The sequence below is a fragment of the Phodopus roborovskii genome, unplaced genomic scaffold, assembly GCF_943737965.1.
Source record: "Phodopus roborovskii unplaced genomic scaffold, PHOROB, whole genome shotgun sequence".
In the NCBI taxonomy this organism is placed as follows: Eukaryota; Metazoa; Chordata; class Mammalia; order Rodentia; family Cricetidae; genus Phodopus; species Phodopus roborovskii.
Window position 1 is genome coordinate 16,614,803 of NW_026126588.1, and position 27,885 is coordinate 16,642,687.

The following is a 27,885-nucleotide window of genomic DNA, read 5'->3' on the forward strand; positions in this document are numbered from 1 at the left end:
TTTACCAAAAATCCTTTAATAGTGTATGTAGTGTCACCCTTTTGGGAAGTACTTTCTCCTGAATCTGTTTTGTCCCTTTAGATGATAGGACATTCTCCACCAGGGTATGTCCCCTGCCTGATAAGTAGATCCAACAGTTTTCAAATATAGGGTTCTTGCCCCTGTAATAAAAATACATCCAGAGTATGTATGGTTATTGCTCAAATATTTTTATTAAACATGAATCTTTTATATTTGGAACCCCACATTGTTTCATAGAAAGCATTCCTGTGTAGGAGTTAGAGTAAATATTTTCTAAAACTAGCTGTTTACCTTACCTATTGTAAATGAGACCATAATTCTCTCATTGTGCACTCATCCAGCAGTGCAGAAAAACACTGTTCTTTGGTTGACTACTCAAAGAACATGGCTTGAAAATTCTAGCAACTGTAATGAATGTAGTGAATGGGTTCTAAGAGAAACTCCTGTGGCCACCTATTGCTTTTAATGGACCACCAGGAAACGCAGCTTCCCAAGGAAGTGGATGCTGAAGGAGGAAGAGGATGGGTCATGATGTCAGCCAGAGTAGTAATTTGTTTGCCACGAAGAGATTTCAAACAATTCTAGCTTAACAGACCACTTTGAAGGACAGACTAGAGCAGACACAGTGATGGTCCTGACCATTCCTTGACAAGGACTACTTAGGTATGCATACTTCTTCCCTGTTTCTAATCTGAGCCTCAGTGTCAACATCCTAAAGATAAACTTGACTGTAGAGTTTGGGGTGTCACAGAGGTCACTACTAGCCCATCTTCTCAATATAGTCATGTTGAATAAATCTTTCTGTTTTTCACTGTTACCTGTCTCTTTAATTGTTCTTTTAAAGATGGATTGCAGACTGTCACCTGCTGTTGGTGCCAGGTTATTTATCTCTGGCATCAAATCCATGGTTCTAGAGCAAAAATTAGAAAATTTTCTTCTTGAATTATGACCCATTAACTCCTTACCTCCGAAACCCCATGTAAGAAAATAAAAGGTGGGAAAAATCTCTGCAACTGTGAGAGGCATGGAAAACTTCATCATGTATAGAAGATGAATGCTTCCTAGGGACCAGCTCAAATTTTCTAGATATCTGTAAAGTTGTGCAAGTCCTTTTGATGGTTGCTTTCAATAGGAAGGCTATAATAAATACCTTTAAACTACAAAACTGAAGTTTATACATTAAAGAGAAGTACATTTGTAAAAGAAACTATGAAAGAAAATGCATTTGTGACATGCTAATCTTGCACATTATCTTTTTTGTAATTAAACTGAATACAAATTACATGTTTTTATGTATTTATTTATTTGTAAGTCTCTAATATCAGTATTAATATTAAAAACGGTAAACACCTTTAATACTGAATGTCTACATATAATGTTAAACTACTTACTAAAAAAATGTGATGGGAGGGGTGTCAGGAAGCATGGGAAGATGGAAGGGAGAGGGAACTGGGATCCACATGTAAAATAAAATAAAAATAAAAGAAAGAAAAAAGAAAATTTAAAGGATCCCCCAGCCCTTGTCTTGGCCTTAAAGACTGGTGGTTCAGAAGGAATTGACACAGTTTCAAACTTAGATGTGTATTCCAGTTTGTGGCTGTTAAATGTCCCCAAGACAGTAGATGAGGAGAATCCAGAACAGTTTACATATAAAGGCCAATGCTTTAAAATGAACAGGTCCCGTTAAAGATTGGAGAATTCCAGGAGGAGGAGATATGCATGAGGATATAAAATAGGCTTGGATCATAGACTCTAAGAGATCTGTGACACATCTCGTCATTGATAACAGTGTCAGGAGAAGGCAATGCTGTAAAACATGACAGATGAGCATCAGGCCACTAAGAACTGTGTTTCGGTGGAAAGTACGGACTTTTGCAATGTCTTGCAAGGACGCTATAAATAGCTGGGGTTTGGCGCTCAGGATGGAGGTTCCAATAGACATTTATTATGTGGCCCTTGAAGCCAACCAAATGAACAAGGTCACTTATGGAAAGAGAGAAGGTCACTCTCAGACCCATGAGGATACTGATATTTAGAGTTCAAATCTTTACAGGGCAGTCAAGTAAGGTAAGAACAGAAAAATGTCCATCAATTTTAGCAGTTTCGAAGTCACTCTTAACCTTTGCCAGTGCAGTTTCAACATATACGATGAAAAGGGCAGGCACAAAGGGGGAGCAAATCAATGAACGGAAGTGATGCTGTTTTGTGTGCCCCGCATGCCCTCAGGGCTTGAAAGGGCACTTGATCTACAAGGAACATATGCCATTTGGTTGTGGTTTTCATTGACAAATGCAAATCTTGCAGTAACGCAGAACACACAAACAACAGAAGGAATAATGCCCTTAAGTGTTCGCAGGTTGTAAGTGCCTGAACATGAAGGGCTAGGATATCTCCCAAGTGTATCAACCACTCTATTTATGGCTAGCTAGTGTCCTTTTGGATGATACAAAATGTCATATAAAATATTTATGTGTTTATTGGATTGGTGATCAACTTATGCTACTGAAAAACAGTAGTCAGGATTTAAGGACGAGTCTACACCATGCTTGCTTCCAAAATGTGTGTTTGCAGTACACCACAAATTCTTTGATTATAATGGTGTTTAAACCAGTCTTGTTTCACATGGAGGTCTTTCTATTGAGTGGACGCTGGATCTAAAGGAAGTCCTTAGAATAAAGAGTAGTAACAGAATGTTGTAGCTTGGACACAACCTCACAAAATGATCTTTTATTTATTTTAATTTTTTACGAATTTTAAAAGGTGTACTTTTATCAGTCATTCCATGTAAAATAACAATGCACGTATGTTCTGCCATTCTGCCTTCCTTCCACTTTAGTGAAAGACCTTTTCACACTTTAGAGATTAAGGTTGTCAAGTTCTGCTCTAGAGTGTGGAACTTAGCTCCCACCCTACTTTTTTTGTTTGGCTTTGTGATCTGTCTAAACTTCAACATACCTGTATCTGTAAAAGTATAGTAATGATGACACATGCAAAAAAATTCAATATATTCTAATGTTCACTTCAAAGGTGGCCAGCCTAGGATGAGCTCAGTCATTACCATACAGCCTTGCACAAATAAAACTATGCGAACCATGGCTCCATGTTGCGAATCCCTTCCTAAAAACTAATGATGATCAAATATTCAAACTCATTTCCTTTAGAAGCAAAACTACCATCAGACGGAAAACAGAGCATGATTTTCTTTCTTCTTTTTGTTTTTAAAATTCTGACCGGGAGCTAGAAAGGTAACTCAGTGGTTAAGAGCACTGGCTGTCCTTGAGTGAGACACAAGTTCAATTCCTAGCATCCATTTGGCATCTTACAACTATCAGTAAATCCATTTTCAGGAGATCTACTGCTATCTTCTGTCCTCTGTGGGCACCTGAACACACATATGCACATAAATATGCTTAGGAATGCCTAGAATAAATAAAATCTTTTTTTATAATTGAACATAATTTTAATCCAACTGAAGAAATCCCAAATTGCCTGACTGAACAGAAACTGACAACTGACTTCCAGTTTATTTCCACTATAAAACACTTATATTAATGAAAGATTAATAATGTGAAAATAACTTACTAAATATTTAATAGTATGCTTTCTCATTAGTGAGAGTATGTTTTCTGCAATTTTAATGTCATTTTTCACAAAGCTAATGCCATTGCATAATTAGATTATGAATTTCAGGGTTTCTGTTTTTTCAGAACTTAAAAATATTGAGGTAGCTGAGAATGGTAGGCAGAGACCTACATGTATGAGTTTAGTGTGCATGCTTACTTGTCTGTAGATCTACTGCCATAGAGTAGTTACTATAGCAATAGAATTGTTCTAAGTGCTTGGTCTATAGGCAAACACTTTACTCCTAGTTCATTGCCATTCTTTTTGTTCGTTTCTTCAATATTAATTGATTTTTATTGTAAAGGTTCACACAATATATTTTGACCACATTCTTTCTCTCTCCCATTCCTCCCTGTTGCTTCCTACATCCTTACCCACCCAATTTTGTGTCCTTTGTATCTCTATTACTCTTTAAAAAAAATACAAACAAATCAAAAATAAGAGATAACTCCTTCAGGCCTCTGACCTATACTATGATATGCTTACCACAAACATACACACATACACATGCATATACACACACAGGTTAAAAAAGTCAGGGGAATGCTGCATATACTATTTAGGATTTTATTAAGTTTTGAATCTCCTTGTAATTATGTAACTGCTCTCATTTATAGAGTGAATCATGTTGTGAGATGTGAATTTCTTTTTCCTTCCTTTCACTAAATTCCAGGCTTCTACTGCATACCTCTCATGGGAGCTCAGTGAGTAGATTTGCCAGCATATAAATCCCTGTGGAGATGCCCTATTTATTCAATGTTCCCTGGATCTTCTGTGCCCAGAGGTTTTCGTCTGATGTTGTTGCTTCACTGTGATATTTTTAATGTTCTTAGCAGAGATACGGATGACTCCAGCCACAGAATTGCTTAATGCAGTCATCTGCCCCATGAAAGCTGAGTTTACATGACTCTCCATTAACTGAGGAAATAAGTCAGGTTTTAGGATTCTATAAATGTGTTTTCCATCTTTTGAGAGAATTTTTGCAGGTGCAAATGCCAGCTTAAGGAGCCCCGGTTTAGTTAAGTACAGACTTTCACATTTGTAATCAAGATTTCTGAAGGGAGGTGCAAAAATGAATGAATGGTTATTCATTTTCTTTTCTTGTTTATTGATGCACCTTGACTTTAATAATTGACAGGTGTAATCTCCCTAAAAAAGGAAATAAAAAACTCTGTGTTCACATATTTATTGTGTCATTACAGATGAATGCATGTCGTTACACGAAAGGGGATAACAGAGGACAATATGACTGTTGGTATTCACCTGCCACCTTGTTTGTGGCATGGTTTATTGTTTGTCACCCTTTGGTTGCCAGGCTAGCTGAACTTTCTGCTTTTGGTGATCTTTCCATCTCCATCCCCTGTCTCCCTGCAGGAACAGTGGGAATACAGACACTTGCCACTGTGTGGCGTTTGTGTGCATTCTAGGGATGGGAAGTCAGGTCCTGACTCTTATGCCACTACACTACATCTTTATCCACTGAGCTGTCCCCTCAGCCTAACAAAGCTTTATTCTTAATCAGCAAGGAAGAGGTTCTTCTAATATGTCAACCCATGTATGTATGTATGTATATACATACATACACAGAAGCACATTAAAGGTAACAGATTCCCAGCTCATACCTTCTGAGGAGAAACCAGTGACTTGCTTATTCACTTCTCCTTCCCTTTTTCATCTCCAATTTATTCCACTTCACATTGGTATAACTGCAGTTTCAGAATCATGGTAATAGTTCAAGTTTACGGAAGAAAAATTAGATGTTAGACCTGTGCTGACTAAATTTCAAAATTTTAACACATAGGTATTGTATTAACTTGGTTGGTTAGTACCGTCTTAATTTTAACAGCTTTGTTGAAGCGAATTTGCACATGAATCTTTCTGTAAATTTGATTCTTTTACAAGTGTATACCACTCAAACTATCAATATAAGCATGATGATGGTCTAATTTTCTAACCTAACCGTTTTTTTCTCTGCTGAAAATATTTTTTTTTTTCGTTATCAAAAAGATTCTTTTTGTTTTCTTTTCCCTCCCTATCCCCGACCTACCTCTCCTCTCCTACAGATGCAATCCTCCTTTCCCTTCAGAAGAGATGTCCTCCACAAATATCAACCAGACCTAGCATAACAATAAGGCTAAGCACATACCCTCCCACCAAGGCTGAATGAGGCTACCCAGTAGGCAGAAATGGTTCCCTGATGAGGGCAAGAGAGTCAAAGCCCCTATTTGCACTGTTAGGATTCCCACAAGAACCAAGCTCTACATCCTAACACATATGCAGAGGACATAGGTCAGACATATTTATACAAGTCCCTGATTGTGATGTCAATTTGATCTTGGCCTGTTGGAGTTGAGACACCTTTTAGTACTTCTACGTTTGGTTTCTGTATAATTAATCTTATTTTAAAGATTAGATTGATAGAAATCAATAGTGAAGTCATCCTTTCTGTATAACAAAATATTCCAAAATAAGACACTTTCTTTAATGCTGAAAAGCTATAGGAATAACCTATTCTTGATGGGGATTAGAGGTTTGGGTTTTTCTAATGTTTTGTTTCTTCCATATTGCTTGGACACTTAATGATATCTCTGATATCTCCCATTTCCTTTAAGTATCTCTAGTAATTGATGAGAGCACTACATTTCTATTATTTGATTTTTGCCTTGTTTTCCCCCTGATCAAACTGGATGAACATTTGCTAATTTTGTTAATCTTGTTGAAAGACCACTCTCTCTCATTGATTATTTGCGCTGTCATTTGTTTGAACTACGACTTTTCCTTTCTTTCTTCCTTTCTTTTCTTCCTTTCTATCTTTTCACTCACTTGAAATTTCATGTATTTTCTTTTTTATATATATATATTTTTATTTAATTTTATATAACAAAGTCCAATTAAATGAAAACAAACATTTTCTTTATTCTAGTTTGTGGGTACTAGTTTGTGGAGTAGAAATCTGGGATCGGCATCTGAGACCTTAGCATATGCCTATAAAATTCGCCCTACATATTCTTTATAATCTGGTGGTTTTCTGTGGTTTTCCATCACATTAGAATAAATTCTTATTTCTCTTTTGGTTATATATTGACCTATGTGTTATTTACAGGTGTAGTGCTTTCTTTTCTAATACTTGGAAATATTTGAAATGTTTGTCTCATACTAATACTCAATTAAGATTATAAAGTGCATTTTTAATTACAAAATTTTAAATTCAAGATACATAGTTGATAGTCAAATCTGGGCCATTTTGTACCCATTTTGAATATACATCGGATAGCTACAAATTCATTATTGAATTTGTTAACATTAGTGATGAAAAGATGGTAACATTGTCAACATGATACCTAATTTTGTTCAGGTCTTCTAATACCTTGCCCACTTCAAAAGTAGTATTTTAATGAGGTATTTCCTTTTAAAGTGATTTAAAATGATGAAAATCTCAAACATACCCCTATATAGTTAACATACCCAGTGTTCTTTGAATCTTTATATAGAACTGTATTTCCCACTGGTATTCTTTTTCATTTACCTGAAGATTATTCTTTACATTTCTTGCCATACGGCGTGATGAATATGTTCAGTTTTTATATGTGAAAGAACTCTACCTCATCTTGCCTGCATTTTGAAGAAGTTTTCTTTTTGCTATGCAAAGTATCCTCGGTTGACAGTTTTATTTCATATGATCCGTTAAGAGTTTGGCCTCATCTTTGCACCTGAATTGTTCCTGCTGGGAAATGTGTTGTGAAGTTCACAGTTTCTTCCAAAGTGTCACTGTTCTTTGGAAGCATTTACAGTTTCATCTTCCCAGCCCATACAGGTATTGAATTATTTTGCGCTGTATCCTATGCGCCAGGATCCTCCTTGCTTCTAGTGTTTCATGAGTTCAATGCTGTGGCATGTGCCTTTGTGCTCGTGGTTTCCAAGTATTCAAAAAATTTGCAGCTATACTATCTTGTTTTCTGACATAATCTAGCCTTTCTCTTTATTATTATTATTATTATTATTATTATTATTTTTATTATATTTTTTCTTATTTCACATATCAATTCCCATTTCCTCTCCCTCCTACTCCCTCCTCTCCTCCCATGCCTCTCTTTGACCCCCTCCATCCCAACCCCCATTCACTCCCCAGGGAGGGTGAAGCCTTCCATGTGGGATCATCAAAATCTGTCAAGTCATTTGGAGTAGGGCCTAGGCCCTCCCCTGTGTCTCCAGGCTAAGGGATGGCTCAACTAAATCATTTTATTTTTTGGGTAGGAAGAGTCACATGTGCACATCTCCCCATATCAAACATGCAAACAGTTGATAACTAGAGAAATCTCTCTGCAGCCTAAAGCTTAAGCTGTTAGCATTATAATTGGGTTAGCAATTCTGAAGACTACTCTAGCCACTTCCATGTGGTATGGCCTGCTCATCTATCTCTTCAGATGTACTTTCTGCAATGGAATTTATCCACCATTTTCCTTTCTAATAAGGCAGTGCCAGTCTAATTTTTATCTGTTCATCCCTGTTTAAAATATTGGTCTGTTGTTAATCACTGACCTATACTATCTGCATTCCAAATACTTTCTAAAATGATATGATCTTACACCTGTGATGCTCAGTCTATACAAACATTGAGCTGGGAACAAACAATGATAGAGAATTGCTGGATGCATGTTTATTCCTGTAGAAACTCTTCTACCTCTGCGATTGTTTAAGCTACCTGAGTTGTGTTTCTTTCCCTTATTCTTTCTCTTTCTGTTACTTGATAGCAGGATAATTTCTCATTTTTGGTTGTGTTGTTACATATCATTGGAAGTTACTATGTGTGGTAGACAATACATTCTCAGCATTCATGCTGCAACATGACATACAAATCTATAAACATATGCTTGCATAAATATAGGTAGTATAAAATGACCTCTGTGACCATTGACTTACAATATTTTAATAACTACCCTCCAAATAAATACCTCAAAATCTTGCTGCGAGAATTTTAGATGTTAATCTCTCTGGCTGTTCTTCCTGGGATTTCAATCTAAATATAATAGTCCACCAAGAGAAGGAGCTACAGATATTTCATGATTCATCCTTATCCACTTAGCTGCTAAATGATATAGTTGCTTTTCTTTGAGAAAAATTGAGTGGCTACCTTTTCCATTCACAAGCTCATGTCTTTTGCACAGGACCTACAGAGCCCCAGGCAACCAATTTGTAGTCAAAGGCTGGGCCGTATAGGCTTTTAAATATTTATAGAAAATATCCTTGATGGAAAAGAGAATATATTATAAAATTCTACCAATGTAAAATGAATCCCTTCATTTAATAAATTTGAGAACTTCCTATTAAATGCCAAGAAAATTGTAAATTTAAGCAAATAACGATTATCTTTTGGGGAAATGTTGGGGACGATAAGTAAACATCGGTACGTTATGTGTTATTAGAACATTACAGAGTGTGTGCTTGTTATATAAACTAACAAAATTCAGAGTGCTGTGATTATTTAAATGCCAGATACATATTAAGCTTGCGCTGCTTATTTTAGGTGTAAGATTCTTTTGACCATCTGCTTGGTGTTTCTATCCAGACAGGATACTTTCTAAATAAGGTCCTATGAGATAAGGAGTGTAAGAGCACTGTATCCTCCAGGCACCTCCAAGATGCCTCAGCACCTCTGCCCTTGTGGCAAAGCAGCAACTGGGTGCCATGAGAGCTAAGACAGGTTCTGCTTTTCCTAGTAATGTATTCCCTCAGGGATGGAAACAATACTCAATATACCTGTAGCATATTGAGTTTTTAAAAAATTCTTGTCATCTTAACCTTGATGAATGGAGCTTAAAATCCTTGCCGGTTAGCAGGTTAGCATCCTTTTTGTTTTCCTTGCAAAAAAAAAATATGCTTTAAGTATACCTGAAAAATGTAGGAAAGGTCCATTTAATGTTTGCAACCTAGAATGGTGAATCCTAGTTCGTCTAACTGAAGGAAACAATCATAATGCATATTTCACCTTTGAAATTCTATTGTTGTTTTTTTTTTTTTTATATAGTCAGACTTTTGGATGATGAAACACCTCCATTTTCTCTGGTACATTACTACGTTCACTTCTCTTTGGGGCATCATGTATGGGTGGTGCTCAATAAATACTAAACAGGCGTTTTTCTGTAGCCACTGGAGTTTCTGGCAGACACAGCCTTACTTCATTATTTAATCTGTGCACCAGAAAAGGATTAGCTTTGCTGCTAAATTGTGTGCCAATGCATGCTCTTCCAGTGCCAAGCACACAGCTGTGGATTAATACATATTAGCTGATAATGGATGTTAATTTCAACTTCATTCTTGAGGTACATGAACAGTGGCTATTTTTAGAACCAACTATGCTTGGGGCTGTTAAGACTAGCAACTGTGAGAAAAAAATATATGGATCTAATAAACATTATAAACCCTTTCAAAGTTGAGTTTTTCACAAATACAAGGATTTATTTTCTTGAGTAATCTTTGTAAGTACTCACACCATTCCCATATTATTTACAAAGAGAAACTTTATTTATAATTATTGTATACAAGTTTCTTCCATTCTCCACTTCTTCATTATTATCTCCCCCCTTTTCCCAACTTGAGCAGTATTTTCTGATTCTTTCTATTTGGAAGTTTTCTTCTCCATTGTCTGGGAATCTTTCATGCACGTTGTTTCCCAAACAAAGAGCAGACTTTAAAGTCCCTCAGCCACCGTATTTTACTTTACCTCTGGATCCCTATGTGTATGTAGCTCAGTATAGGCCCTTCCTACATCTAGAATGTTCATATATTGTTTAATAACCCTTCTAGTTGAATTATAAAACAAGAGTCAAGTGAAGTCGTGGCTATTGGAGGAGAATCTACAACCACGAATTTACTAAAGCAGTATAATCCTTAACAATAATCTATAAAAATTTGTCCCTATACCCATAGATAATTGTTTTAGTCTTTACCTGTCACCAAGTAAACTTCTCTTTGCAGTAGATGGAAGCCACTACAGCAATTCACTTAATTGATACTCCTTTACAGATTCTTGGCCCGTGGAAAGGCTGCCCCTTTCCTAGTGGACACTGAGGGGTGGCGGTGGATCGCAAGTGGGTAGCAACCTGACTAGGAGGAGGGGAGGGAGGGGAAACTGTGGTCCATATGTAAGATAGATAAAAATTGTTAAAAAAAAAAAAGGATATGAAAAGTATTGTAAAATTTTTGAAATACATTGGATTATCTTTTCCCATTTGGTTGGTGCAATTACCTTCTTCTTTGTTTGCTGTTGGCTAGTTAAATTCAAAATCATTATGGCTTCTTCCAATACCGGAAACAATGTATATAGAATTCAGTGGTGTGAGTTTGTCTAGCAGAAAATGTCTTCAGTTTGACAGATGCTGGGCTATGACACCAGTCTTAACAACAAGACTAGGTATGTAGGACTTGCCCCACATGCTTTCTGACTCATGCTTTGTAATATAAATTTAAATAAAACCAACACTTTTAGTAGCTGTGCAGGAAAATGTTGGTAAATATGTTAATCTACCAATAAGAGTGTATCCATCTGGGGAAAAGGTGCCTTCTCTTAAAGTAAGAGAAACAGTCTCAACGTGTTATTCAGAACATGATGAAACTCATAAGCTGAGAAACTTGAGACCTACTTAAATCACAGTGGATAGACAATTAAGGATCATGCTGGGCTAAACTTTGTTTATAACTTAAAAGATTTGTTTTAGATAATGGATGTTATTGAAAGGCTTTGTGCTGTTATCATTCTTTGCTAGCCATTTAGGATGGAGTTTGCCTATGGTGCAGTAGGATTATGATTAAAACTTTAAAGAAAGTGTTTAAAAATATAGTTGGCTTCCTCTGTAACAACAAGTGTCACAACAATGACACACAAAAACTGTTCCCTTTTAGGACCAAATGCAAAAAATATTGATTTTCTCTACAGCATGTCATTTGCCATTTTGCATGAAAGCACTTTAAAACCTCTTAACACTGCGGAAGTTGAAACTGAAGTACTTGAAATGGGCATTCTGTGGCGTAATTACTTAAGAATATTTAATCTTGGGTATAGAATAATGATGGCATTTCATGCACACTTGCACGAATTAAGTTTCTCCTTCGATGCCTGTCCTTGTTTCTATGCATAACTGCAAAAAGTCCTTTTAATTCTTCTAATGCAGAGTCAAGTATAAATTAAGACAAGTTCTTTTAGATGCCAAATACTTAGAAATTTTACATATGTATTGGAAGAAATGGTCATAAGTCTTATTTTTCTACCTAGAATGAAAAAACCCAATTCATATAAATTTATATTTTATTTATATTTTTGAATATGATATTTATATTTTGAATATGATATTTAAATAATCCTGCTTTGCTTATTTAATACTATTGTAATTACATAATAAAATTGAATACTTGTGATAAATTCTAAGAATTTGATGAAACAAAAGAAATGATACTCATAATATTTCATTTTATAATGTCATCATTTTTTACGTATGATAATAATCATTAAATTCTACATGTATACTTTGAAATTCAAGGATTTTTAGTTATGTAAAGTCCACATCTTGTCTATTCACACTCATTAAAAGTTAACATTATTTTGGTAAAACTGAAACTGATTTTATTGTAATCAGGATGCTGTGTAAGTCTTCTTAGTGAATGCTATTTATTGACTCATTGGTGAAAGCAAAATTTCCATACAATAATGCTGCATATGCACATCGAATGCATGCTTAGATACTTTTTGTTCCCTGACTGAAAGTGCTTAGGAAGATAACACCGTCAGTCTCTATGTATTTCTTAACCTTCTTCTCTTCGGATAAGACATCGTGCCTATTAACACCACATTGTTCTGCTATATTCTGTTTGTCCCACTATCTCATATTACCAGTTTATATGACGCTTCTTTTGCTCCGTTCATTCATTAGTTCACTCCTGATTTAATTTTCATTATAGAGTGATACCAGTTTCCAGATATGGATGTTGTTAATTAGGACAGAATAAGACTGAAGTTGACAATTTAAGCCTTTATTCATGTTCAGTAGCAGTGCGGTTAAGCAACATGGGTGCTTTTGTTCTCCATGAAGCAGCAGCAAGCAATTACCAGCTGGACTTAGCCCAGATCAGGAGAATGTTCTGGCCTTTTAGGAATACCCCCTTTTAAGGAGGCTGCCTTGGGAGACTGAGTGATAATGGAGATACATAACAGAGATGGTGAAGAGAGAACCCCGGCCCGGCATTACTGGTACATGCCTTTAATCCAGCACTTGGGAGGCAGAGACAGTCAGGTCTCTGTGAGTTCAATGTCAACCTGGTCTACAGAGTGAGTACCGGGACAGGTTTCAGAGCTACACAGAGAAACGTTGTGTCAAAAAAGAGGAGTGAAAACGATTGAGTCAAAGAAGGGGAATTTGCCTCATTCAGAAGAACAGGGGTTGTGTGCCTGGGTGCCTGGACCAAAGATGCAGATATGCTGCACATGAGTCCAGCTCCTGACTGCAGGTCTTCCTGAAAACTGCCCCAAGCAGTTGAAGATACCTGACATCACCTCTTGTCCCCATAAGCATGTGTGCACACCTGTACATGCCCCTGCATAAAGCCAGCTGATTGGATCATGTTCATGTCTTAAGCATAAAACTACAGTACTTGCTCTGAGTTCATGAGTGACATAGTGTTCTGCAACCATTCTTTTACATTCTCCTCTAGGTCACTATGGATTTATCAATAACAACCTAAAGATTATTTTTTTTTTAATTTGAAACAGAACTTATTGTGTGATGGGTATACAAGAAGAACTTTTTCAAAGGCTGGTCTCGGACAGCTTATCTTTTCCTTACTGTTCAATAGTAGCCAGGAGCTAGACCTTGTATGTGGCTCTGGTGTCAGCCTGGGTTCTGAGGTCCTTGGTGCTGAAGAAAATCCTCTGGGGCTCCGGTGACCGACCAGGATGTGCAGAGAACTTGCTGGCTTATTTCAGCCTTTGATCACCTCTTCCATTCCCTCCTGCCTGGGAGCCCTGGACCTATGCAGCTGAATCTCCCATTGTCAGGCTGTAGACCTCTTACAGAGTTCACCCGAGGCATCCAAGACATCTCAGGGTACCTGCCTCTATCAGGATATCAGATACAGTACCTGCTGGACCTGTCAGCATCTAAGTACTAGGAGTGGCCAGGGTCACTGGAGCTCAGTCCTTTGCTGCAGTCAGACCCCGGTGGGCAGGCAAGATCAGCATCATCTGAACATGCAGGCTATCTACTGTAGGGCATTTAGCTGTCAGGCAGTGGCTGTCATTACTGCTCTGGGAAGCCACACCCAGAGAGTAGTAAATGAAGCAGGAAGGGCAAGCAGGTCAGGGACTGGGAGCTGGGGCTCTTCAGCTGTCAGAATGCGACACTCCTTCAGGGGTTAAGAGCCATCTCACTCCACCCCAGCCCACCACTGCTCTCCCTCTGTTCTACCTCTCTCCTCTGTTGCTTCTGTCCTTGTCTTCTGAGCTGAATATACACCACTGAAAATAAGTAAGCAAAGACTCCTCGGGAGAAGGCGGTGGTGTCTTTGTGTTGCAGCAGAGAGAAACAGCACAGAGAGGCTCTTGGAGCAGCATGTAGCCCCAGCACATCCTCTGACACCTTCCTTTCCCACCCCTGGTGAGGCTTTGAAGCAGTCACACCTCAGCGTGAATCTGGCTGTCCCCAAGGCCTCCTGAGTGCATGCTCCAGCAGCTCAAAAGCCTGGCTGTGCAACACCTGATCCATAGTTGTAACTTAAGCAATGTGTCAAAGATGCTCCCTTTTGTTTTGTCTTGTTCTATATTATACCTCCAGGAGAAAAACAAACACACAACAAAACAAAAATCGATTGCCTTTCGTCCTTTATATTTCCTTCTCTGAATATTAGTGCTTCTCTGAGCTCTCTCCCAGACTTACACCTTCACCCCTTTCTGTCTGAGTTACATTAATTTAAGTTGGTCCTCTACCTAGAAACTGGGTGTATATTACTAAACATATATCATCATCTACATTTCTCAGTGTGCATGGCAACTAGTGTTATGCCGTGTCTAGGAACTGCCACTAGACCACAAGGAGCCAGAGTCCGATGCAATCACGCAAGGGTATCTTTTATTTCAGTTAACTTTGGTTCACACTCCCAAGCAGCAGCTGAGGGAATGCTGCCCCGAATACAAACGAGCACACGTTTTCAAAGGAAAGAAGATCATGAGTGCATGTGTGCGTAGGGGGAGGCATATGCCCTGGCATCTTGGGATTGTGTCAGTGGGTACACTGGGCAAGGCGATCTTTTTATAAAATTACTCATCCAGCCATTGGCGCCATCCCATAAATGGCTAGCAGGATGTCTATACACATATCTGTAAACCAGTAAACCATTAAGATAGTACATCTGGAACTTACTGCCCTATCCTCTGGTTGACTGCATCTCTAGGGTGCTTGTTCAAATTTCTGCGGACACAGCATATTCCTGGGGCTAGATTCAGCCTCGGTTGCCAGATGCCTTAAGATGGAGACCCGATTGTTAAAATTGGAGTTTGTGAGCCAAGTAGGTGTTTCAAGGTCCTCACAGACACTAAGACTGGCTCTTAGATTTCTGTTTCCAGTGCAACCATCTTAGAAAACATTTCAAAGTGCCCTCAGCTGCTTGGCTCTACATCCAGGTGTTTTGTTATTTTTTCATGTTTGATCTGAATATATGTTATTATATTTTATTTTGTTGAGTAAGGGTATATAGAGTGTTAAGGTCTGTACTGACCAGAGCACCCCAAACCTGTATTTGGCCATGCCTTATTGTGAGCCTTTGTCTTTCTCTTCCTGTGACCTGCATTGGACACTCTTCTGTTGGCCTAATTGTTACTGCTCATCAAGACACACTAAACATTTTTTATTGGGAGATAACATTTTTAGGACCTCAAATTCTACAGCATATTATTCACCATTTTCCCATTTAGAACTTTTTAAATATGTAATTCCCTTTTCCTTCTTTAATAAGCAAATGGGAGGAAGGAAGGAAGGAAGAATGAATCTCATAATTGCCCCCTAGTCAAAAAAATTCTTCCTTTGGATCTTCCCAGGCCTTAATCTGTACTCATTTCACAGAATTTAACACATTGAGTGGAATTATGTAGCACTTTATATGTAAGGCCCTTTCCCCTCAGGCGAAGTTGTAAGTTTCTGGAAATTTTTTAAAAATAGAAGTTCCAATTTTATTCTACATTGCCTAAGTTGATGGGTATAAATAATTATTTCATGTACCACCTTTGATTTATATATATATATATATATATATATATATATATATATATATATATTCAATATATATAGAGTGAGAGAGTAAAATTTGGCTTATGGCCATATAGCACTTCATTAGCTAATCCGGAAACATTCTCTTTCATTCCCCATCTTCTCTTTTTTATTATTGTTGTTAAAACTCAGGTCTTTATTTTGATATTGGGGTGTCCCTCATGAGCATAGGCTGATCTTTGGCTTGAGGTCCTACATCTTCAGCCTGCCTGATGCAGGACTATACACCTGCGCTACCTTCGGTCAGGCAGAAGCAGACGCTGTGCCCACAGCAAAGGGAGAAAGTGCACAATCTAGCATTTCTGAGAAGGGACAGATCACTACTGGAATTCATGTGTAAATGTGACATTTTTAAAGGGGGTATTTCAAATGCATATTGATGAACAGCTCATAAATCCTCATTTGCCATGGCAAAAAAAAAAATGGAAAATTATAAGTCTCAAACAGGCTGTTCTTGGATAGTATAAGCTCAGAGGGTAAACTGGCTAATTTATAACTCAAGTCAAACATTATTTCACTTGGATTACTTCATTAACAGGTATCTAAAATATTCTTTTCCCCCCTTAATTTAGTTCTGGATTCATGATATAATATAACATAGTAAAATATAGTAGGAAATATAAAAGTGCTACTACTGTAGGTCCAACGGCACTGGGACGTTCATGGGGAATCACCATTTTGACTTACGCCGTTCATGGGGAATCACCATTTTGACTTACGCCATGTGAATGGTGGTAACATTGCATATATGTATGATGCCATTCAGCAAAATGGTGACAAACATGGTTACTCTCTGTTCATGAGCTCAGCTGCATGGTAAAGCGAGCCTGTCCGCCATCAAGACACGAGTCTCTGTACCACCTGGCAGAGTTTTTAAACGTGTACAGTTTCACCCATGACTTTGATGTTTTTACCTCCCCTCATATCCAAGACACAAGTCTGCTTAGTGCCGTTTTATTCCACTCAAGAAGGCATGCAGGTATGTGATCAGACAGGTCTGAGTCTCTGTGTTGGCTGAGCTTTATGACCTCTGGAAAACAGCTTGTGAAAACAGTTCATCCTAACTTAAAACCTCAGTTTCTTTTTGTGGCTCTGGGACCCAGTTCGAAGAGCAGCTGCCTGGTGGCAGTGTCTAGCGCAGCCATACTGTTGTAGTTCTTTCTACCACCTGATCGATCCCAGGGTTCCCAGGTTCTCTGAGGCAACTGCTTGGAAAAAGGAAAGGAAATAGAATCCTCTGCCCAGAAAGAGCATATAAGATGTTCAAAAGCTGATACATTGAGTCCCACACTGTTTTGTCTCTCCCTAGACAGGACAGGGAGTAGGAAGAGGTGCAGTGTGAGAGGGAGGTGTGTTAATCAGGGTTAAGCAGCCTCTGAGCCAGCCAGAGAATTTGCTTCCCCCTATTTGGGGCAATGTGTTTTCTTTCTTTAGCTACAGTGTCTTGGTTTCTCTCTGTCTCTCGCTGTCTCTTTGTGTCTTTCTCTATACCTAACTTTAAAAACTTCCCGCTGCTGATTGCCTCAATACTTTCACATTTATGCTAACATGTGGCTCCAGTTTTTAATTTTAGATATTGTAGTCTTCTATAGTTTCGTTAGTTTTGATTTGATAGAGTTCATTGATGTTTAATAAGGGTCAGGAGAAACAAATAGGTCGAATAGGTATTTATTCAGGGAGAAATTCAGGGAGTTCATTGTAAATTCTTGATGCTAGTCAATTTTGTTATCTACCTATGGAATATTTCTTTTCCGGTCTTTGACTTCTATATTCAATATGTAAAATGTGTTTGTGGACTTTGACTTCTATATTCAATATGTAAAATGTGTTTGTGGATCAATGGGCTTATGTATATGCATCATAATTTGTTATTTTTTACTAGCCTGTTTTCCAAAGTAGCTTTATATAATTTCTTTTCATAATATTTATAATTTTATCTATTAACTTAAAATCTATGATCACTCTCAGCCAGGTTTTGTGTATGTCTGAAGTTGAAAAAAATGTCTATTTTTGGCTTTTGACTTCTTCTTTAAATAGAATATTTCTTTTGTTGTGTTTTGTGTGTTGTGTTCTGTTTTGTATATTGATTTAATTTAACATGATTTGTTGAAAGACTTATCAAGATTCTTCTTTATTTTTCATTGGTATATCTGTGGAAAATCAGCTGATGGTCATGCCATCATTTTAGGCACTAAATTGATCCATTTGTCTAATACCTGGGTAGGAAACAATCCACATCTCAATGTGGTAATGAATAATTGTAATTAGAGTAGAAAGATTCCCTTTATTATGTGCCTAACAACAAAGTATCTAATGCTAATATTAAATATAATGTATGTATTTTAAAAACATTTCTGTGATATTCTCTGTTAAGCAACTTTTTGATGATCTAATTAAATCTAATACATCTGTCCAAATGAACATTCTATCCACTTTTAGTTTGTTCAGTGTTCTGGAGCTATCACTATGTTTTAAAACATCTCACCACACGCAAAGAAATGCAACAATTATCCCTTTCCATTTCCTTACCTAGCTTCTTCCCAAATCCTATACCTCAAGTAATCATCCTTCTACCCAGGCCTGGTGGTCAAGGATTGTAATCACTACTCATCGGTAAACAGAGGCAGGAGGAATTCAAAGCCTACCTGAGTTACAGAGTGAATTTGATGCTACCCTTGGCTCTTCCAGAGGTAGAGCACTCACCTGACTCATGGATGGTCTTAAGGCCAATCTCCAGTAACAACAAAAGAAAAGCAATAGTGGTGTGTCTTATTGTAAGGTCACAATTTTAAATTACTTATCCTTTAAAAATATAATACTTTGCAACGTATCTTACAATCTAGATTTTGAACCTGATTTGATCGTATAGCATAAATGAAAACTTCATCTTTTAGTTTTTAAATATTCCCTATAGAAGCTGACAAATTACTGACCATTCTTAATCAGTTTGTTTATGTTAATAGTTTAGAATTGATAAAAATTTGCATATAAGTTTATAATTTTATAGTATATGATGTGTATATGATATATGTGTGTGTATGTGTATGTGGGATAGTCTTTTGTATGCTCAAATCTCTTATTTTCTCATACTAAGAATGAGTATTTAATAGAATAAAATATTGAAGAGTAATTTACCCCCACTTTTCCTAACCATATTTGCTACAGAATAATATAGACATATGCAATGTCAAGTAAAATTACATTCTATTATTAAATAAATTTAATATGTTAACTTTTTCAGTTTTGAAGGTCCTAGAATTTGTGGGAAATTTATTGATTTTAATAATTTGGAGAGAAAAAATCCATTAGACTTTTTTAGGTCTCTATAATCCTTTCACTTTGTTTCTATGTAAGTGACATATTTGGTTATTTGAATAAATAATATTTTCACTGTACTATTGATCTTGACTCTCTTTTAGGATGTAGTATTCCTTTAAAAGCACTCTTGGATTGAAGATCTTGGATTGAAGTAATTTCAGGTGTTATTGTGTGCACGTGCGCAAATGTATACTTAATGTATGGGTGTACGCCTCATTACTTCTTAATGGCAAAGTTTAAAAGCCTACAATCATTACTTATTCTTGATGCAAATTACAAGTTCAAACTCCCTAAGTTCAAACATTCTGTTGATTTTGTTTTCTAGTTCAATTTTGTTGGGAAATTGCTTGGACCAAGAGGAAACTCCTTGAAGAGGCTCCAGGAAGAAACAGGCGCTAAGATGTCTATCCTGGGCAAAGGATCAATGCGTGATAAAGCAAAGGTACTGAGCTTTGAGGTTGCTTCTTTGATCACTGACGTGGCTCCTGCAATACGGGGGGCCCTGTTTACAATACAGAGATGGCTTTCCCTGTTCCCTGTGCCTTCTCCTTTCTGGGACTACACTGCTACCCATTCTGACATCTCTCTCTTCTTCAGTCATTGTCCCTGCCTCCTCCTGGGAATATGCTTCTTGTATTGTAGGTTGCTGTCATATAGCTGAACCTTTTTGAAGCCTCTGTGGGATGTTTCTGTAGATTGGTACACTGTTTTGATTCTCTGGTTGGACACTCTTTCTTTTATGCAGCAGGTCACACACATTCTCTCATGATATTCTCTCCTCAGTTCACTCTCCCCACTTAAGTGAGGTTACTCCATGTCTTTATCTGAAAACAAAAGAAAGTCTTGGTTAGGCCTTAAAAGGCTTCAGTAATGTTGTTACACAATACCTGACTCGAAGGCAAGAATACATTATGAAACATCAGGTTGAAGTTTGTAGAATTTGAGCTGCTTTACTTCCCATTTTACAAAGTGCTACCATTTCTTCAGTGTTTGTAGAGATGTATTCATAAGGAATCTGAAAAATTATTTGGTCAGCAGGGGCACGTGTACCGTTACATCATTTGACCACACTAGGTTTTTATCATTTCATATATTACACTATTATGGGAACTGACCTTGAGACTGCTTGGAAAATCATGTATGGGTTTTATTTTTAAACTATTAAGGAATGATCTTAAAATAATGATTTTTAAAATAAAAAAGTGCCAACAAACTGACTAATAATTTCTCATCATAAATAATTTTTTATTAAGTACTTAGATATTGATTAAGCCACCTAAATGGGCACTTTTTGTATTGGTCCAATAGTCAAGTCTCTAACTTACAAAAGTAATGATTTCACTGATCTTTAATTCTGGATACTTGTGATTGTGCGAAGTTTCATAAATGAATAAACTGTTGCTAGCCCCTCCATCCTAGTGACTTGACTGCATTTGGAAGAAACAGTATAAATATTAAAGAACAGATAGCTATAAAATAATCCCTTGCCCCTTGTCACAATCCACATTACATATTTCTTTAAAATATTCTTTAATATTGACTTTAATATTGAATGTTTAATTGACTTAGATTTGTTTGAAGTGGTTGTGCCATACCTTTAACCCTTGTGGTTAAAAAGTTAGATTTTAAGATTTATTCCAGAATCATTATAAAGTTAATTATAAAGTTAATTGTGTAATATAGCAAACAGTTCTAGAAGTATGTCAGAAAGTTCAAATAAGTTGGATATTTTCATTTTATTGTGTTGCTAGTGGTGGTGGGGAAATGCTATGTTTTATATCATTAAATTTTAACCAATAACCTTTAAGTAAAGAAATAAAGCAAAGAAACAACAAAAAAACAAAACTAAAATGTGGAAGCCCAGGCTAACATCTATAGCATGAATCCCCTTTCTAGTCATGACTTTTCACACAATGGCCAGATCCTAGAATATGTGAAGTACACTCAATAGAAAAACAATCCGGGAGACAAGCTAGGACAAACAGTACATTATAAATGATTAGGACAGATGTATTTTGGGGGAACTCCAAGAAATAAAATAAGCAAATAAGCAATACGTTAGCATGTTAGCTTTACATCAAAACACCTCAAGAAAATTAGCTGTAAATTTAGAAATTTCTTGAAAGGCAAAGTTCCTCATAAACCATATGGCTGGGAATTCCTGCGCAACCACAAAGCTTCAGGGTTATCTGGCTGTTGCTTGCAGTCTTTGGAGTAACTTGCTGCATATTCTGCTTTTAGAAGGCTGCTATTTTAGTGGAATCGATGGTGAAATTTGGGAAGGGGGATCGTGGAGGCAGTGATTGTGTAAGCTCATCTTTGGACAGTGAGAAACATGGTCAGAGAAGTTAGGGAACATGATTACTGGTTATGTTAGCCACCACAGTGGCTACATACACCCAGAGAAGACTACAGAAATGGGAGAAAATGAAAGTGCCTTTCTTGTACCTGTTGTCTTCTTCAGATGAAATTTACAAGTGGCTGTCACAAACAGTTGACATTGTAATTAAAGCCATTTTGGCATTTATAGCAAGGTTGGTAAAAATTCTGGAATATAGTCTTATGACATGCTAGAGGGTGTGTTGAAAGGAAAGGGATTTGGGATGAGTGTTACATGAAAACATAACAACTTTCTCGCAAACTTTAATTATTTGATGTGCTAGTAATATGAGGGTTTCCTGTTCAATAATGCATCTTCTTATTTGGCGATGGCTTATCCTTTCTGATTTCATGGCAAGATTCATTTTCATCAACAGGAAAATCAACAGGAAAAACCTTCAAAGAGAAGTGACTGCCTGTGGGCAATGCCAGGGTAAACTCTACCCTGTTATCCTCATTTTTGCTTGATGTTGAACAAGTTCAGGTTTTCTCAGATCCTGATAGGGCAAGGCCACACTCATTGATTGTCAATCCTGCTGTGAGCGGTTATATAGATACTTGTTTGAGTCCTTTAATATATATAACGATCAGTAACCCTACAGACTGAAGAGCTCAGGTACCCTAGATTCCATCTTAGCTATGGGTTCATACAGTAGGCAGGAGATGAACAATACTCTTTCTTCTCTTCCCTTTTATGGAAAAGCATCATGACTTTCAGCAGAGATGCGAAATATGCATCTTTATTGGAATTACACATGGCCAGGGTTCATGAAAGGCAGAGAAATATTATAAATTACAGATGGGTCGATTTTTATTCTCGTTTTATTCTCTGTATTCTTCCGAATCTCTATGGAAAAGAGTTAAAATGGCAGCCTAACAGGTCCTACCTGAGCAGCAGTACATAGAGTAGGCGGCAGTGAATTATGGACACATATTTTATGAGGACAAAATGAAATATGTCTTTCAATGTAGAACCAATATATTATTTCAAAATATGATATATTTAGACTCTAGTGATCAAGTAATTACAGGGATTGGATTTTAGTTGAAGCCAAAATATATCATCATATTTGGGAAATATGATTTTCATATTAGTGTCTTTTCTTTTTATGTATGAGCAATTTGTCATTCACTGTAGTATACCATGACCTTAAAATGAAAAAGGAAAAAAAAAGTCATAAATCTATCCAGGCTCAGTTTTCTTATATAAGCTTCAATGACAAAATAAATGTGAGGTAGCACTTTTAATTCCTCTACTCTGGTTTTATTAACAGCTGGAACAGTTCTCTTTAATTATTATAACCATGGTTATGTTGTCTAATATTTCTGGGGCAATAAAAGCAATGCACTCACCTAAGACATGGCACCCAAAATAAATCCAAGTAAGGATTGCAACCAAGCCTCACTGGTGAACCTGGGGAAATGGAGAGCCATTAATTCCTCCCAAGCCTCACTAGCAAACCAAGGATGGTTGGGAGTCATTGATTTTTCCCAAGAATCGTTAGTGAACCAGGGATGGCTGGCGGTCATTGACAAGAGCAGAGCTGACTCAAGGTCACCGTAGCATGCATGGTAAGTCAAGCTAGTTGTGTCCTGGGAGCTGCCTGCATGACTCTCACATGACTTTGGCCAGTCAGAGAATCTTTCCCACAACAATCATTTACTGCTGGCCTAACCCCAGGGAGGTAGTCTTGGAAGTTTCAGTTTTTGAGACTTTGAAATTTGTTTAATTCCTGAGTCTTATGACATTTCCTCCTCACTCTAAGAAGGAACATTTCTGTTGGAGGACGTCACTGCACAGCAAAGCCTTTAGAACATTTCCAGGAGTTTTATGTGTAGCTGTAAACCACTTGTTGATATATGTTGGAACTTTACTCTTAGGTCCCAGTCAGAGTAGAATGGGAAAAATGCAGAATCTCCTTTATCTTATTGTGGTATGCTTTTATTTATGAAAATATCTAGATATACAGCCATGAACAGAGAAATTTGGCATTTTATAAAGCATAACCATAATAGTACATTTCTTTATACCATTGACAAAGGTATTTTCCCCCTTTAATCAAGTGCTTTATTGTCTGCCTCAAAGTACTATAATAAAAACAAAAGCAGCCAAACAAAAATCTGCATTGGGATCATCCATACCTTGGAACGTCGGGATCATCCATACCTTGGAACGTCTTCAAGCTTACATTGTGAGCGCTTTTGGAATTGGGTGGACATTCTTTGCTGTTTCACTTAGAGAACAGTGCAGTTGGCCTGTGTTACCTTTAAACCCCAGTAGTTTCAGTGATTTACCCATAACCAGGAACCTATAACTAGAAAAATGCTGAGCAGACTTTCCCTCAGTTGAAAGGTCTGGGTCTCATGGAATCCGATGCTGCCTTGTGTGGACTCTGAAAGGTCTGAGGTTGCCTCCTGGGAGGGCAGCTTAATCTATATGGAGGGGCCTTTTGTAAGTACAGATAGAGTCTGGACTACAGCATCACAGTCAGGGTTCGCTCTAGTCATGTGGCCAGAGTTCTCTAGTAGATTCTGGCCCTAGGTCTGGCATCATAAACTCAGAAACAAAGGTTGTATCCTTTTGTCCCATCTAAATCCTTGACCCACAGAATCCATGTAGATGATGATGATAATAATAATAATAATGTGATTATTATAAGCCTGTGAATTCTACATGTTTACTTATTCAACAGTGTAAAAGGTATCACTTATATTTAAGATTCAAAACCTTCCTACAGTGTTAGGAATATTCAAAATCCTAGGTGTGTTTTGTTTTTATATTTCTGCTCCTACCTACTGGCAATGATTATTAATGTGCATGTATTTGGGTGTGTGTATGTATGGGGTGTGTGTTAGGGTGCATAGGGGGTGTTAGTGGGGGTGTGGAGTGTTGGGTAGTTTTGTTTTGGGTTTCATTTTCACATGCAACTTGAAATTGAAACTTTGACCAAATGATTTCAGCACATGGGAAAGTGTCACATCAAACTTTCCAGTCAGGGAAATGTTTCAAACAAGGGTCAATTCTAAGGTTTCTATATGTAAACAGTTCATGTGGGATAGAGCACCACAACACAGAAGGCTCCAGTTAAAAAGATTAAATAAATTATAAAGCTGGCATCCTTTTTTTTTTCTTTTTTTTTTTTTTTTTGCTTTATAAGGTTAATTGGGAAGGTGATTCCAATTTCTCTGCAAGGCTCCTCAATCTTATTATAACTTGACAAAGCAAATAAGCAAATGCTCCAGTATTTGACCAGGGATGGTAGATGGAGGTCAGTAAGGGAAGTGCATCTTGCCATGCAGTGTTTGCCCTAATTCAGAAGGGAAGCCAGCCAGAGGCGCTGCTTTGTTGTTGTTGTTTGTTTGTTCATTAGTTCTTTTTTCTGATTAAGATGAATCTTTTCAGGATTTATCCTGACCCATAAATTATATATCTGGTGTGTGTGTGTGTGTGTGTGTGTGTGTGTGTGTGTGTGTGCGTGTGTGTGTGTTTGTGTGTGTGTTATTTATTCTAACTGATTTTGTTCTTTCATTTTTCATTCCTTACAGAAACTAGAAACTAGAAAATTAGAAAACTAGAAAAAGACCAATTTATATAAGATGCAAACTATCAAATACCTTTAATGCATGTGCCCATTGTACATATACACAGATAATTCAATCAATGGTCTATATTCATATATGTTATTAACATACTATATAAATATACACTTATACATAAATATTATGTTACGTGTTATTAGTATATCAATAGACTTCAATATTACATACTTGTCCTAGTTAGAGTTATTATGACTATGATGAAAGGCCATGACCATAGCAACTTGGGGAGGAAAGGGTTGATTTGACTTATGCTTCCAAATCACTGTTAATCATTGAAGGAAGTCAGGACAGGAAGCTGAGTAGGTACCTGGAGGTGGGAGCTGGTCAAGAGGCATGGAGAAGTGCTGCTTACTGAATTGTTCCACATGGCTTGTTCAGCCTGCCTTCTTATAGAATTCAGAACTATGATCCCAGGGAACCCACGATGGATAGGATTCTCCCATCAGTCACTAATTAAGAGAATTCCATACATGCCTGAACTTAAAGAGGCATTTTCTTAATTGATGTTTCCTCCCCTCAGATTAGACATTCACACATCTGCACACAAGGACACACATACAAACATATCAGTTAATTTGTATTAGTGTACATTTAAGGTGATTTTTAAATTAGTCACTATTTTAGTTTGCATGTTTCGGTAATTTATTTTATAATTCAATATCTATGTGCAAACCAGCAATTATCAAACTGAAATGGTTAAGGCCAGGCCGTGGTGGCACATGCCTTTAATTCCCAGCACTCAAGAGGCAGAGGTAGGTTGATCACTGTGAGTTTGAGAACAGCCTGGTCTACAAGAGCTAGTTTCAGGACAGCCTCCAAAGCCACAGAGAAACCCTGTCTCAAAAAATGAAAACAAACAAACAAAAAATTATGTGATTAATCATCGTATCTTCTTAAGGTAACTTTTTATTTTTAACCCAGAATGGTTGCATGTATTGATACAGTGGATGCAGGTTGATATTATAAGCATGTATATTAATACACATCGATGCTACCCTCTCCTTGTCACCTCTAGTAAAAACAAGCTTCAAGCTCCTCTCTTTTATTGCCTCATAAAACATAAAGTATTGTTGAGTACGGATCCTGTACCACACTCTAGAACACAAGAACTCAGCCTTCTATTTGGATTAAGTGCTGTCTTCCCTTCCTCCCTCCCATCCCTGACCCTCCCCTTCCAAGTTTCCAGTAATCAGTCCCTTTGTAAATCCTATGATGGAAAGCTTGTAGGTTTTCAGGAGGATGCCATTAAATGCTGAAAATTGACCCCAGAATAAGCCAGGCTCTTTGAAGAGAACTTTCCAAAACTTGTTCTACCCAATGTGGGCCACTTAGATGTTCAATTAAGAGGATAATTTGCTCAGAGTGGAAAATACTGGAGAGCAAAATCAGGTGCTCAACACAAGCGACCATCTGTACAAATTCAGTCTCTGCTTGCAGTGTTGTGTATTTGACTGAGTTGCAGTGATGTGTATCTACCTGGGTTGAAGACATGTGTATTTGATTCAAATTTATGCAGTCTCATTTTCCCTTAACAAGTCAATCACAAGTTGAATAGAACTTATTCTATCTGCCACAAATACTTGACAATTAGACTCCTTCACTGAGTAGGGCCATCATAAAGAATTGAACGATGTCCTTAGATTCTTGGTAACCTTGGCTAAATAATATAGACATCAACTTACTTGCTCTGGCTAACTATGCTACACAGAGCCCAGGCAATGGCAGAGAAATAACCAGGTCCTCGTTGAATGACTTAGCAACATCCCTAAGATGACTTTTAACAATTCTCTTTGTGCCTGGGTTCAAAAAAATGTAAGTCAGAACCCAAAAAACGTGCCGGAGAGGACATATAGGGACATTTATTTAATTTTCTGCCAACACTGTGGACTGTACCTGACTTTTGCAACCCTGCCGTATTTTGTGCACTGGCAGGACTCCTGTTCACAAAGCCCTCCATGTAAATGATACTCTCCAACATAGTCTCTCAGCTTGTTGCAAGGATAAGCACCCCAAACACCAATGGGAAAAACACACTTAAACTTTTTCCCATTAGGACTCCTTATGACTCCTTATTTAGTTTTAAAATATTATTCAGTTCTTTTTACCTCCTCCCTTCATGTAAACATTTAAAACCCTATCATGAAGATTAAGTTTTTTTTTACATCAACAATTATATCTCTATAGTCTACATTAGATTCCTTGTCTGGGTAGATCAGCAGGCAGAATACTGAAAGGGCACTGTACAGTTCGTTTTTATTCTATAAAATTTAAAAAGCAAAGTAAAAAACAAGCCATCTCTAAATCGCAACAAGTTAGGAAATGTAAAGTTAATGCTTAAAGAAAATGATAAGCATGCATGAAAAGCAGAGTCAAGTTCTGTGTAAATAACAAAGGAAAGTTAAATTTCATATGGTATATAAACATATACCTCATCTACACACAAAAATTAAGACATGTTTCAGTTTCAAACACTGATATTTTCAAAATCATTATTTTCTCAAATGATTGAGAGACGCTCCATTCTTTGGTGAAATTGCCAATATCATGATTACTTCAATCAAGTTCAACAAAGTGTATAGTCGCTTGAACCAGTAAAGGGGAGGTTACATAATGCCAAATAATGTAGCTGGCATTGCAC

General features: G+C 37.2%; 1 protein-coding gene across 1 annotated transcript in view; it reads left to right on the plus strand.

The window, feature by feature from the left end:
* Positions 1 to 27,885, plus strand: part of Khdrbs2 (KH RNA binding domain containing, signal transduction associated 2) — a 326,527-nt gene that overhangs the window by 89,600 nt on the left and 209,042 nt on the right. The window contains exon 3 of the mRNA XM_051204527.1: positions 19,594 to 19,710. Within this exon, the coding sequence (XP_051060484.1) occupies positions 19,594 to 19,710 (117 nt within the window). The remainder of the gene's footprint in view (positions 1 to 19,593; positions 19,711 to 27,885) is intronic.